This window comes from Alosa sapidissima, chromosome 22 (assembly GCF_018492685.1).
Source record: "Alosa sapidissima isolate fAloSap1 chromosome 22, fAloSap1.pri, whole genome shotgun sequence".
Classification (NCBI taxonomy): domain Eukaryota; kingdom Metazoa; phylum Chordata; class Actinopteri; order Clupeiformes; family Clupeidae; genus Alosa; species Alosa sapidissima.
Genome location: NC_055978.1, coordinates 27,888,259 through 27,902,566, shown reverse-complemented (window position 1 = coordinate 27,902,566; position 14,308 = coordinate 27,888,259). Strand labels below are relative to the sequence as shown.

General features: G+C 43.4%; 1 protein-coding gene across 14 annotated transcripts in view; it reads right to left on the bottom strand.

Annotated features, from left to right (window-relative positions):
* nrxn1a (neurexin 1a) overlaps positions 1 to 14,308 on the bottom strand; it is a 140,696-nt gene that overhangs the window by 114,854 nt on the left and 11,534 nt on the right. For 11 of the 14 annotated variants that reach the window (XM_042078575.1, XM_042078576.1, XM_042078579.1 and 8 more), the window contains one exon: positions 13,795 to 13,806. The exons of the other annotated variants lie outside the window; for them this stretch is intronic. In XM_042078575.1, the coding sequence (XP_041934509.1) occupies positions 13,795 to 13,806 (12 nt within the window). The remainder of the gene's footprint in view (positions 1 to 13,794; positions 13,807 to 14,308) is intronic. 14 annotated transcript variants of the gene reach the window in all.

The following is a 14,308-nucleotide window of genomic DNA, read 5'->3' as shown; positions in this document are numbered from 1 at the left end:
TGGAACTATTCACTAAAACTCTTAATTTAAGCTAAAACAATTGATAAGAGACTGAAAATGGTATAATCTTCATCAGAAATTTAAAGAACAGTGGGTGGTAGGACAGAGCCCCGTTTGAGAGCGACCTATCCAACTGTAACTACTGATGAAAAAACACAGCCAAAATGAGAAAACCACTAAACAGTCACAATGAATTGCTAATGCCAGTGCCGTCATTTCAATTCTATTGCATGTATATTCTTTCTCCCGCTCCAATCCGTGCAGAACTGGAAAAATATATAAGCACTGCCAAACCCACCCCAACCTTGTGATTTTGGCTTGACTCATTCACACTCTGAATCACAGACAGAGTGATGGTCTTGGCTCTGCATTACTAAGCGACCTCTCTGCCAGTTGCGACAATGCTCAAGTGCTCTCCGCCTCCGATGCCAATGAGAACATTCAATTTTAAAAAATTCATTCTCGGTTTCCAGGACAACAGCTCCAGTGGGATGATGAAACTCCTTTGTCTCAGATTCATTAAATGAGCCCGGTGTAGCTCTCAACTGCAGCTGAATAGAGCACACAAAATTAGAAGTGTTGCATGAGGGACTGGCCAAGATGCAGTAAACAACTCAAAGCAACCCTTTCAGCATTGTGCCAAATAAAAAAGGTTTTACATACATAAGCAATATGTGTACATCATAACAATGATGATAATGGGGGTTGTATGCTAAAGGTTCAGAGAAAATATATTTCAAACGTCCTTTGGGAAATGGTATTGTTTGTCCTTATTAGACAAGTACAGACACATGACTGTGAATACAGATACACACAGACACACAGACACACAAAACACACAACACACACACACACACACACACACTGTTATATGGAAGTTACACATAGAACAGCATGTAGAACAGAGTTGCTGTCTAAGCAGCAGGGTTAGCGGAGTGGCACGAGGAGTCCATACTGTCCCCGTCTAGGCGGCAGGACGAGTGGGCAATCACAAGGCAACACCCAAAGCAGATGGCATTTGGCATCCACAGAAGAGGGCTACAGTTCAAGGTGACTCACAGATATAGAGCGAGGGCCACACAAGAGAAGAAGAGGCAGAGAGAAGACACAGAGAGGGAGGGGTGGCTCAAGAGGTGACACAAATGGGAGAGAGAGAGAGAGAGAGAGAGAGAGAGAGAGAGAGAGAGAGAGAGAAAGGGGGAGTAAAAGGAGTGTTTTACAGCCTTTCACCATCCCATTACAGTGAGATTAGGAGGGTAATGTGTGGAACTCCTGTTAAAAGCGCAATCTGCTCGGCACGCAGCCACAGGTGCAGCCCTGGGATGGGCTTTATGATCAATAAAATTGACATTGATCTCAATTTTAGTTGACACTGTCCTTTCAGGGCGAATGCAGAGGAGGCACACTCGTCCTGGAATGACGCCCATACATGGATTGGCTGTTGGTAGCTAGCTTTCGTGTTATTTCTGTCAGTGTTGGCTGTCACCTTTAAACAGTTTTAAGTGTGGGGAAATGATAGCGTTATGCTGCGTAGAGAGATTGCGAATTCTTTTGTGAATTTTGTAAAAATGGGACCCAGTACATCAAACTAATTGTATTTAAAAATCAGTGCAATTTACCAGGATTTATTACATTTGCATGCGCACTTTCTTAATTAGTGGAGGCCAGGCAGTGGAGGACATATTTGAAACAGGATGCGGTTGGAGGAGATGGCTGGGTGTGTGCAGAATAGAGAGAAGCCAATCCATTTCCAGACTGGATGCTGTCTCTACAGGAAACAGCAGGGTGTTGGGTGGATACACTCAGATTAGAGAGCCGCTGTGGCGCACACATGACTCAACTCAGGAAACATAAGGAGATGGCTCAGGTGGAAAATGCTTCCTATGGACCCTTTCAAGAGAGTTCCATTATCAGCATCATAGTTGGCCCCACAAGACTTCCTTTTTAACATTCCATATGTTATCTTAATGCAGAGGAAGTAGATTGGGGCCCAAATAGAACGTTCAAGCATTGTTTTTGTTTACCTTGTTGAAAGGGTCTATAAATATTACATTAAAAAAATGCATATGGGTTAAATAAGGATCTAAATGGTACCGCTATTCTACTAGTCAAGGTGCTATTATGCAGACATATGTAAACATCAGAATGTATGTTTTGAAATGGTGTTTGTCAATGACAGCAGGTGCTTTTGCAGCCTAATAGGCGAGAGCAGCAGGGAAGACAGAATGGAGATGGATTCAGAGTGCTTACATCTTCTCTATTGTTGAAAGATAGGCTATCATTAATTTAACAACATAACTAATTAATGTTGCTGAGCAAACTACCAAACACAATGAGACTCAGTAAAAAAACATGTTGTCTTAGTGTACATTTTTTTGTTGTTAAAACACATACATAAATTTTGCATTGCAGAAACTCTGGCTTGCTAGTTCTCCATATTTTGCATGTGTCTGGCCATCTGATTTCTGTCCTAATGATCCGGCCCAGTTTCTCCAGAAGAATGCGGGAACAAACGGTCCCGGAGTACAGCTTTGTATCTCACACTCCACCACACCCCTAATTTACTGGCCCCTGAGCAGCGCGGGCGACCGGTGCTCTGTCCGAGCAGCTCGATGAAACTGTCACTTTCTTTTCAGGTCATAAGAAGCTGATTGGTTAACAAGGATTGTACATATGCACATATGTATCCTTTACTGGCACCAAGTATCCCAGGTTGGGGGATATAAGTCTGTGCTGGTTTAACAAAGAATTGTGAGGCCAAAAGTAGGTCCTACCACAAACAGTCCCTATGTGTGTCAGTTTTGGAGAAACTCCTAAAAATAATTGGCATGTCTTAACTGGAACTTACATTTTTGTTCTTGACGAAGTGTAATTCACAAAGCAACTCAACATTAAAAGTAAAAACTTGGGAGAACTAAGACATTATCTAGAGGACTCCTAAATCCCAAACAAAATAAAATGTTATTCTGTAATTCCACATGACAAACCTGTCACTCATCAGCCAATCACTGAGGGCACTACAAAAGCGAGCTCATGCATGAGAAGTGACATCAGCCATAGCAACAGAAATCTCTTCCTTCTTGGCTTGGGCACTCTTGATTTTCCTTTGTAAAAAGTCTTGGCCGTATCATTAAAAGAATCTCAGGGAAAGAGATTTGATGCAATTTGCAGGAGCTTAGGATGGTTTAGAACAGTATATGTGATAAGGTTGAGAGTTGAGGGATTGATTCTAACAAGGTATAGAAAATATGAGGTATTGGATTAATGCTGCCAATTTCTGACCCTTACCAAGGTGGCCACTACTGAGATTACAATTAAACTGTAATGTACCCACTTGTTATTGTAACAAAAGGCAATTGAATTCAACATTATTCTAAAATCTAATTAAAAGAAATAGGCTAAAGGCATTAACGTTTCCATGTCAACCAATCATATTGCCAGTTTAATTGACCTAATAAGCAAGTTATTTGTTATGAAGGAGAAAGCCACCTCAGGCTAAAAAAGAAGTTGAGTATGGAGAATCCTGATCTTGCAGATCTACAGTACCTTTTGCCATGTTGGCCCCTGTGGGCCAGCAGGTCTGAGGTTAACGAACCTCCCCCGTAGCCTGTGGGACGGCAGGGTGCTGACCGCCGTGGATTTGGCAGGTCAGCAGCATAGAGGACAAGCCACAGCTCCCTCTCAGGAGCCTATCACACCCCTGCACACAGAGCCAAACACAAACAAGCGAGAGGGAAGAGGGGGGGGGATCAAAACACACCGACTCAGACAGCCCAGGCGGCTGTGCTCGGCCTGTTTACCAATCTATTTCTGGTCTGTCTGTCTGACCGTTTGTCTCTCTGACCGTCTGTCTGTCGGTCTGTCTGTCTGTCTGCTCTTTCTCACCCTCCTCTGGCTTCGCTGGGAAGTGAGGTGCAGCGAGTGTAGAGGCTTTGTGACTCACGAGAAAATGAATCACAAGCCACAAGCCCTTTTCTCTCCTGGCAAGCCATTGAGCGTGAAGAGGAAATGCTTAGCAGCCTTTCTCATGCATATTTACAGATTTCAATACACAAGCTGTCAGCCCTCATCACTTTCAGAGGTTACAAAGTTATTTGTGTGTGTGTCTGTCTTTCTGTGTGCATGGGTGTGTCGTGTGTGTGTGTGTGTGTGTGCGGGTGTTTGTGTGTGTACGCAAATTTAATCACTCAAAAGGTCACACTATGGCGCACAGTGCTGGAGCTGCAACAGAATTAGATGGCACAGCCCTTTTTTGCACATATGCAAAACATCCAACTGTTAATCCTGCTATAAATCATGGCGTTAAACCAGTTATTGTGTCACAAAGTAATGAAACTCATAAATTCATTTGATTATAAATGACTCTCCAGGAGGATAAGCAATCCCGCGTGAGGTGAGTGGCCAGGAGATGGATGTTGATGAGGGGTGGCCGAGGACAGATTTACTCTCCGAGAAAATGAAACAGACAATCAGTCCAGGGGCAAGGCGCTGGTTCCCATCCCCCAACCATCTCTCCCTCTATCCCTCACCCCCTGGCCTCACCCCATCTCTCCCTCTCTCTCGCTCTCTCTTCCTCCATCTTCACCTCCATTTCCACCACTTCCTCTCAGCGTTCTCCCCATCTCTCTATCCCTCATACCTCCATCCATCTCTCTCCCTGACAGCTTTCTGTCACGTTTGTCACTCTGGGCAATCAATGGGAGGACATTGATCTGGGCTCTCGGCCCTCGGTGGCCCTCACCTGGGGCACAGACGTGTCGGTTGGCCATTCATCTCCACACCTCTCAGGATTCCTCTCTTCCCTCCATATTCTTAAAGGCTTTTCAACCTTTTCCGTTCTCTTGTTCTTTTTCCGTATTTGATGTTTCATCGCTAACATCTGAGCTACCATTTTTGTGCAACAAACAGAGAAGACTGTTAGTCTGAAGCTAGTTGTTTTCCCATCTGTTTTCTATATTTGCGCTCGCTGTTGTCCATGTCTATATGCCTCTCTGGCCATACAACCTGCTGCTCTGCTCTGAGGAAGAGTCATCTCGACACTAGCTGATCCTCTGGCTGTCCGACTTCCACTGAAGGTGAGGAGCGAAGTCAGTGAGGCAGTGCGATTAAACAACCAGACGTCCATCACCGCGCTCCCAAATGTCACCGCCGGTCAGCACGTCACACATCTCGGTGCTCCCACGGCAGCCCTGGGAGGAGTGTGCGTGTCAAAGGCCGTGACATTTGTGCCAGCGGACTCGGCATAGGGCAGAGTGGTCTGAGAGGAGCTACACAGGCCGGTGACTCAGCAGGGACATTTCTACTCCTAATAAGGCCACAACAGTAGCACAAAACTGACCGCACTGGTAGCCTCATTTAGGATGTTAATATACCATTATAGTGATCTAATATGAGGCTGCTTCTGCAGTATTATATTATTATTATTATTATTATTATTATTATTATTATAGTTGGTTCAGTATTGACTAAAGCACTAAAGCAGAGGTTTACTTAGATTCAAAAGAACATATTGACTCTTTATAAACACACATGATTGGAACAGTAATTTCCCATCACACCTACAATAAATGACTTTACTGAGTGGTCTGCAACTGGGGAGGTATTCATGGTGGAACATATATGACACTCAATAACAGACCAACTAGTGAATAATGCTGAAAGGTAATACAGAAAGCCACTGGTTGTGATGAACCTCCACCGTCTACAAATTAGCTATGACAACGTTATTCAATACAAATGCTATTCAGGCCATGTAATCTATACACATATATGTCCATCCTTTTCCTGGAAAGACAGCCCCCCTAAAAATCCATACCACTCTTTCATTATGGACTTTTAGAGTGAAGAAGGAAAATGGAGGCAGGAGGGGGGTGGGTGGAGGTTGAAGGAGTTATTTTCAACAGCCTTTTAAGTACAGACCAGCTCCAGATCTATACAGGAAGCACCAGCTGTGAGCCAATATCCATGCTGCGTTCACTGTACTTGCTGAACAAGCTTGCAGACCTAGAGACAATGTGTTTTGATGTTTCAAAATGCCACTGCCATGGGCTGTGCTATTTACTATTTGCCTGGGCAATTCCGTACGCCATCTGTACTTTGTGAGAATAAGCGCAAGTCAATACGGCTGCGAAACACACACACACACACACACACACACCAATGATTATCTTGTATTACACAGTGATGCACCTTGATTTCAAGAAGGCCAACTGTTCAGAGCCTGCAAACTGAGCAACTCATACTGGAGAAATCAATTCAAAATTCATTTCATTGAGGCCTATAATACATTTACAATTGGCCCTGCTTAATGACATTTGAGATCAAACCGGCGCACTGTGGCCAAGCAGACCTATCATGAAATCATTCCAAGCGCTAAAATGAAAACCCCTTTCCAAAAGCTAGTGAATGACATCTGCTGATTGCTTTTTGATTTGATTAGGGCCCTTTAATGAGGGAACCATTTCATTAGCAATGATCGGCCATACATAGAAAGGCGATAGTGAAGCCCATATTTTGCCCTTTTGGCATTTCAGGAGACACCCTGTCCAGACACAGCCTTGTGCCGTCAGGAACTCTAATGGGGTCACCTGTGTCAGAGCAGGGCCGTCCTGCTGCCTTTTAGACTGGACAAATCATGCACAGCTCCCGACAAGACACTAGAAACACAAGATCTCACAGCACCCCTGCTAAGCGTCAGGTATGCTTGGCCTCTCAGCGCTGTACTACACCGGGGGATGCTGCCATATTAAGACAGAGGGAGGCTCTAATGTTCTATTATTTTTATTATTCTCCATAGTCCATGTCAATTGTTATTATTATTATTATTATTATTTGCTCATTTTTTGATGTAACTACTGCTTTGGCAACATTGTAACACTTACAGTCATACCAATAAAGCTCATTGAATTGAAAATTGAATTGGGAGGCAGTGTCACAGACTTGGATTTCGTTAAAACATAGTATGTGTGCTTTATGTTAACTGTGATGTGTGATATGATCAGTTTTTTATCTGTGCAAATGCCCTTTCACTTCAAAACATGTACACCATGCCATGAATTCTTTTGAAGGCATATCAAAATGGTGACTACTGGACTGGAATTTTTATAGGCCTGTACCTTGCCCTCCAGCTAAAATTAATCAGTGACAATGAGGCCATCAATATTAAAAGACCCCAAATGATTTTCATGTGAAATTTTCATTGAGGCACACCAATAGGGTATTTCATAAAAATAATTTAGAGTTCACATTTTAATGTATAAGATAGCTAGTGCCCAAGGACTGGTCAGTCATTAGTAGTTTGGGGGTAGTTTGCTCATGAGTCTGCTTCACGGATGTTTTGATCTATAACCCCTTATTAAGTCTCCAATGAAAGTGAAGTAAAATATCCTGATCCAATTCAACTGGAACATTGGGTCTGAGGGAAACTGGTGACCAATTTGCGATAAGGTCTCACACAGTGCTGGCAGTTTAGAGATACGGAGTTTGAAGTCCTGAAGGCTGTAATAAATGGTGCACACACAAGCACACCACGTGCACGCGCACACACACACACACACCAGCCTGCTCCATAAGGAAATGATTTCTCTTTTTTGGTTGTCTGAAAAAGCCTCTTTAAGCTAAGCTACGTCAGTTCCACTTGGCAGCCTCCTTCCTGAGAAATGCCTTTGAACTTTGATGTGAATGAGTATCAGGGTAGACAAGATAATAACGCAAGGGCAATGTCTTTTAAATAAGTCATTCCCTAACAGTGGCGAAAAGAGAGCACTTTAATCTCTTAATTGCCAATTGTGACTTAAATGTAACTTACAGGAACAAAAAATAAAATTTATTCTTCTGTGATGTTGACTACCTATCTCTTCAGCATGGAAAAAGCGATTCAAATCGCTTCATGAGTGCTTTATCGACAAATGACATGAATTCAACTAGACTTTTGGAGGTTGGGTTGGTAGTTGCTAGTCTGTATACTGTGCATAGGCAACAATGAACCTCTATAAATATGTGATAAAATCATCATCATACAATATGTCAGTCCTCATCTATCAAACATGAAAAAGGCCCTGATATCATATTTTTTGGAAATCATACCAATTTGTGCAACATGCTGTCAACACTACCATATCAAATAGATGACCATCTGCTGCATAAGGTCTTGGTCCTTGTGTCGCATCGTGTGCTAAATGATATCATCAGATGTGGGTCTTTATGTGACAGCAGCACAAATTAAGACACAGGATGTCCTATAGACCCTTTCAACAATAAAAACAAAAACAATGCTTGAACGTTCTATTTGGTTCCCAATCTACTTCCTCTGCATTAAGATAACATATGGAATGTTAAAACGGAAGCCTTGTGGGGCCAACTCTGATGCTGATAATGGAACTCTCTTGAAAGGGTCCATTTATTGCCAACGATGATTAGGTTCCCTCAAAAGAGTATATATACGTATACTAGGTGACAATAATGCAACCAACTCACTTTACCCCTGCTTAACTCTAGCTATTTTCCTAACATATATTTTTATATGCAAATAACCAGTGTTGTAAATAGTCAATTGATGCAGAAGATGTTTTGAGCGACACAACTAGCTTCTCTGATTCTGAACTGTTTACTGTTTAAAGTATTTTATTTTCATATGAATGAAAAAAAAATAAGTGGTGGTATACAAAAATGTAACAGCCAACGTTAAGAAATATGGGAGCTGCTTGAGTTGAAGAAAATGTGGGGATGCTTGAGTCAGGCGGTATTGATAACGGCACAAAGGAGATTATGGAGAGAGGTTCCCTCACTGACATTTAGCGTTAGAGGAACTTTTTTTCCTGATGATCTCTATTTCCCGGCTAAAAGAGCACCACAGATAGATATAATACCACACGCCCACACTGCCACGGATGCAACATGGTGTCATACGGTGCTGTAATGATGGAGCATATGAGGGTGTGGTGCTTTTACAGTGTAATGGAGAGACTGCTGAACCACCATGTTGAACTAGCCAATTCATACCGCTCCCTTCCTGCCCGTAAATGTCCTAGCTTTTGTCTTCACCTCAATGGGGTTTTCAGAGCAATGCCTGCATGAATAGACTGTGATGTGGCAGCGCCTCATTTTGGGAGTAATTTAGCGGCCTGTTCCACCTTTGTAATTACATTAACGAGGCATCAGAATTGCCATGCCAAGCGTAATGGGATTTTAAATGTGTATTGATCAACACGTCACATGCCAGCTTTCAACTCGTCCCGTTCCACGCCAATGACAAGGATGCAAGCGAATGATGACATCCGAGGTGGTGGGGGAGGTTGTTAATGCCTCCCGTGTCCAATCCCCACTCTCATCTGACGCTAAGAAAGCGACTCAATGTGGCTTCCTGAAGGACCCAACAATGGGGAAGTGAGTGTTGGCGACGGGAAAGCGACTCACGACACCCCCTCAGCCCCCCATCCCCCTTTAGGCAGGTGCATGCTTTGCAACCCTGAAGATTAGCTATAAATAATAAAACTGCCAGCTTTCTTGTACCACGGAATGTCAATTAGGCTTAATGTATTCTAATTTGGCAAAAGCACCGTCCCACCTGCACACGCTCACAGGCAGCCACTCAGAGAGCGGCTCAGCTGAGGCAGCTGAAGCAGCCTCGACCAAGAGGCCTCTGGAAGACAGCTTAGCTTCTGTCCTCTGCCTTTCAACTCCACAGCAAAAGAATGAGACTCATCTGCACATCTGAATCCACACAAGTGCACAAACAAACGTCAATAGAAGAAGAAGCCGAAGAAGAAGAGGCCGAAAAAGAAGAAGAAGAAGAAGAAGAAGGGGGGACAGAAAAAAGACGAGAAAACCTAGAGAGGGGAAGACACTGCATAGTTTTGCATATCTTAAAAGATTTGTTTTGGTCTTCTGTAGTTAACTAATACAGTGAATTCATGGGTGCACCGCCACAAGGCAAGGTGACCGTCTTTCATAATGTAGAGGGTAGTTTACATCGAAACTATGCAGCAGCCATTCCATCACTGAATAATGTGTATTGACTTTTAAAGCATCGCACTAACACAACTTAACCCTATGTGTGAGAGTCTTTGGATATGTATGTATGAGTGCATCTTCACTCATACTTATTTTTTTTTTACATTTCTTCAACTGCACATTCATTGACGTGAAACTGAACTGGCTTTGACACTATTCTGTCAGCTTTAGGGCAAGCATGCTCTCTGCCAGGCTGTGTGAAAGCTGAGGGGGATTAAGTAATGCACATCTATTTAACTGCTCATGATTGCACCAGCACCTTTACTCCCCAATGTGAGAAATGAGCTTCAAACGTTTACTAAATGTGAGCGGCAACTCATTTGCATCTACTACCTTGTCGTGGAAAAAGTATGTTTTCTTCATTAACACTAAGATCCCAAATGTCTCACACACACACACACACACACACACACACACATGTGCACACACACACACACACACACACACACGCAAAATCACGAAGATAAATCTACTCTGAAGGTGAAAAGAATTCATTGGATGGAACTGAGGTGGTGCAGTCACACGGTACATGGCCTATTTCACTCCATTGTAGAGAGACATATAAAACCAAGTCCTCTGTGAAGAATGGAGACCAGAAACAAACAAACAAACAAACAAATAAATAAAAACATTTCTCTCAACAAAAACATATCTCTGAGAACATCTCCTGAGAACACTCTCAGACCCATATGGGCATTAGAAGACACAGACAGACAGACAAGCCAAACCTCTCAGTCTAACCCCAACACACACACACACACACACACAAATCCTTGACACTGAATGAAATACACAGCACCTACCTGCTCCCCAACATCCTTGGTGCCCTCCCCTCACAATGTATTCGTTTGTGTCTCATGACGTCACTGTAGCTTTGCGCCGCCATCTTTACGACCGATTCGCGCCCCGCTTAGCCGCCCAGTGGTCACAACAGCTGACCGTCTGACAGCTAACAGCTGATAACCCACCACAAACTGCTCCCATAAAGTCACAATCGCCTTGTTTCCCTTCCCTTCATGTTCTTTCAATGAGTATAAACCATGGAGTGCATAAAATAGGTATAAACGCATCTGACATTAAAGGACATTATCCAGATTAATGACAGCTAGCTGTGAGCTAAATGACACTAAAATGAGTGGTAGGCTAGCTTGCTAGCTTAGAACTCACTACATGTAGTAAGAGTAAACTACCACCAAAATCATACATTTGAATTGTTTTTACATAATACTTGCATTTCCCATGATTAAATATAAATCCTTGGTGGCCAGGTGCTGCACTTTCACGTTTTTGACCCATCCAGCCACAGCATATTGATAGGCAGAGGAGCAGTTGAAACACTTTTTAATTAGGTCTAAACGTAATTTAGCCTACAAACCGATCGTACCACACTGAAAGCTAATATTTGGTCACTATAACCTACATCTGTCCTCTGTCAAATACAAATGCATTTCCAGCTTTGAACAAAACCGTTCAGGAATTAGGCCTATTACAGCAAAAGTGGGACGTGCGTTTCATTCCTCCCTCCTCGGGACAGTTGAAACAACATAAGGGGACGAATGAACATAGGCCTAAGACTACAATAATATAAAACGTCCCACAACTTCAAAATTTTACTACATATCATGAATGGTACTGTAGGCCTACTCCCAATAGGGGTTATTTTAGATAGATTGTTGCAGGGCTATAGCCTCTTCGTGCATGTCTGATAACTCATTGCCATCATCGTGAAGCGTGTGCGGTTTTTGAAATATCATGCCCTGTGGATGATTCTGCGATGTTTATAGCTAGAACGGTAAGCTTTCCCATTTATATCATGTTTATATTGTTGGAAATGTCATTTCACTAGGTTTTCACGTGGGTTAGGCCACGGCACATCCAAATAAGTAGGCCTAGGCTTAACAACCCGGCCGTCAGTCTCCATGGATAACATGGGAAAACTCGAACCCCTGTGGGCCCAAATGCATTTTCATCTTCCTAAAACTGTTTTTCCATGTCTCACCTCCATAAATGATTGTTTAAACACAGATATTTGTGCATTTAATTAAAATACATGGAGTTACAGCCTGGTCGGGACGATTGAAGCTTGTTTGAATCGTCCCGACACAGACATAGCCTATCACTAGGCCTAGCTTGTTTTGCTTTCCATGTAAACAAGCATGCGATATGAAAGTCTGGGATTGTGGAGAACTAAATGGTCTACTGAATAAGCATGAAGTCGAACCTTTAAATGAAAAATACTCGGCTAACAATCAAAAAATAACCTCTAATGAAGTTTACTTTTGCGCATCAAAACTCGTTTCGCCGGTAACTCCGTGATACAATGACATAGCAGGAGGATATTTGGCTGATAGAAGGATGTTAACATGCTCTATGTTTTGACCGAAGGATGTTTGTCTATCATCATTAGCCTACACTCGGAGAAAACTGGAATGTTTCATTCGTCCCGTGTTTCAATAGTCCCAGCTCTCCTATAGGCTAGCCTACTCTTGAATGCCTTCCACTGTAGCCTACGGGGAGGGGTTATGAACAAGGTAGGCTATGTAGCCTACTGTATATATCGCGGAAAGCCAATTGGGCAAGCCTGGGGCAGATCATAAGGGACAAAATAAATCTGGAGGTAACAAATAGGGATTGGAGCCTAAAATTGAAATTTTCTCCACATATCTCTCTCTCTCACACACATTCAAATGTGCAGTGTGGGCGGCCATACTGGGCGAGATCGGTCATAAATATGGCGGCGTTCTATTTGATAGTGACGTAGATGGCACCTATGAATACGCGAGACAGAGGCCCACACTGTGCATCATGGGGCCGTGTGCATAGAGCATGCCATGTGCAGTGTTTGCCGTGGGGAAGGGGGGGGGGGGGGGGGGGTGCGAATGCTGGGCGCAGGAATGCAGGTGGTCACAGAAAAAAAGAAAAAGAGAGAGAGAGAGAGAGAGAGAGAGAGAGAGAGAGGAGCAGGCTTGTACTCACCTCGGTCATGGGGCTCGTCTGGCCAGTGGTATGAGCGAGGTGAGAGCAACGAGGCGCAGCCCAGTGAGCCGCAGCTCCCCTGAGCGTTGCCGCGGTGACAAGCAGAGGTGAATGGTTGTCATGGGAAACTCATGTGGTGTGATGCTCTTACCTTTTTGTGTGAGACAAGCTGGCCGCATCCCACCGCACCATCATATAAACACCATTTAAAGAGCAACAATGTGCATGGAACACTAACTTCACTATTTGTGAACTGCATATTTAATTTAAAAAGTAAAATGCTTCACACCTTCGTTTCACAGTGTTTTTTTTTTTCATTGCAATCCGAGGAAAGACACACCTGGTAGGTTAAAAAAAAAAAACATCCAACCCCACAGAAGCATGGAAATTCTTATCATGTGATTTAAGTCCCCTGGCGGGTTGGTGTGATCTAATTAACCTGCTGTTGTGAGAGGGTGTTCCCTTTTCTGGAGGCTTGGGAGCCAACTCAGAACCATTAAACACACAAGGAAAGATTCCAATTTAGAATATGACTAGAATATGACTCAACTGCATAATCAAATGTACAGTGGCATATTGGTGTTGACAGGAGAACATGGACAACTGACGTCAAACCCAATGTTCATATCTCCAGGGAGACCCACCTACCTTTTGTCAGTCCTCCTCTCCCATGTTTTAGATAAACCACAGAATCAATTGACCATCAGCACATAGGGCACAAACACATGTATACAGCCAGAAGAACAGGAATATACATGGCAAGCGTACAGTCATATATGTTAAGGAATAAAAGAAACATATAAGTACCTTTACTTTTACCTATGGTATAGACACAGTGTGTTCCAGAGGAGAATTTCCAGAGAGACAGAGAGAAGGAGCACACAAAGAAGAGGAAAGAGGCAACAGTGAGAGTTGTGACCTTATGTAAGATTAAAAGAGTAAGGAAATGTCAAGCTGTCTCATTACCCACACCATGCACCGGCCAGAGTGGGAAGGAGTGAGCAGAGCAGAGCAGGGGGGGGGGGGGGGGGGGGGGCAGAGAGGAGAGGGGCATGCTAGAGGAGGAATGGGGGAAAGGTGGAGAGCACAAAATGGAGGAGAGGACACAAACATACAGACAAGGCAAATAGTCTCCCAGAGAGCTAACCACCGCCATTCCAACTCCACTGGTGTGAGACATACTTCCCTCAACACACAAAGAGACGAGAGCGGAGAGACGTTCAACAGCAGACGACAGGAACACACAGAGAAGAGCAAACAAAAACAAAAACAAAACAGACATTTGATAGAAGAGCATGAAAGCAGCTGTCTGAGGAAGGGA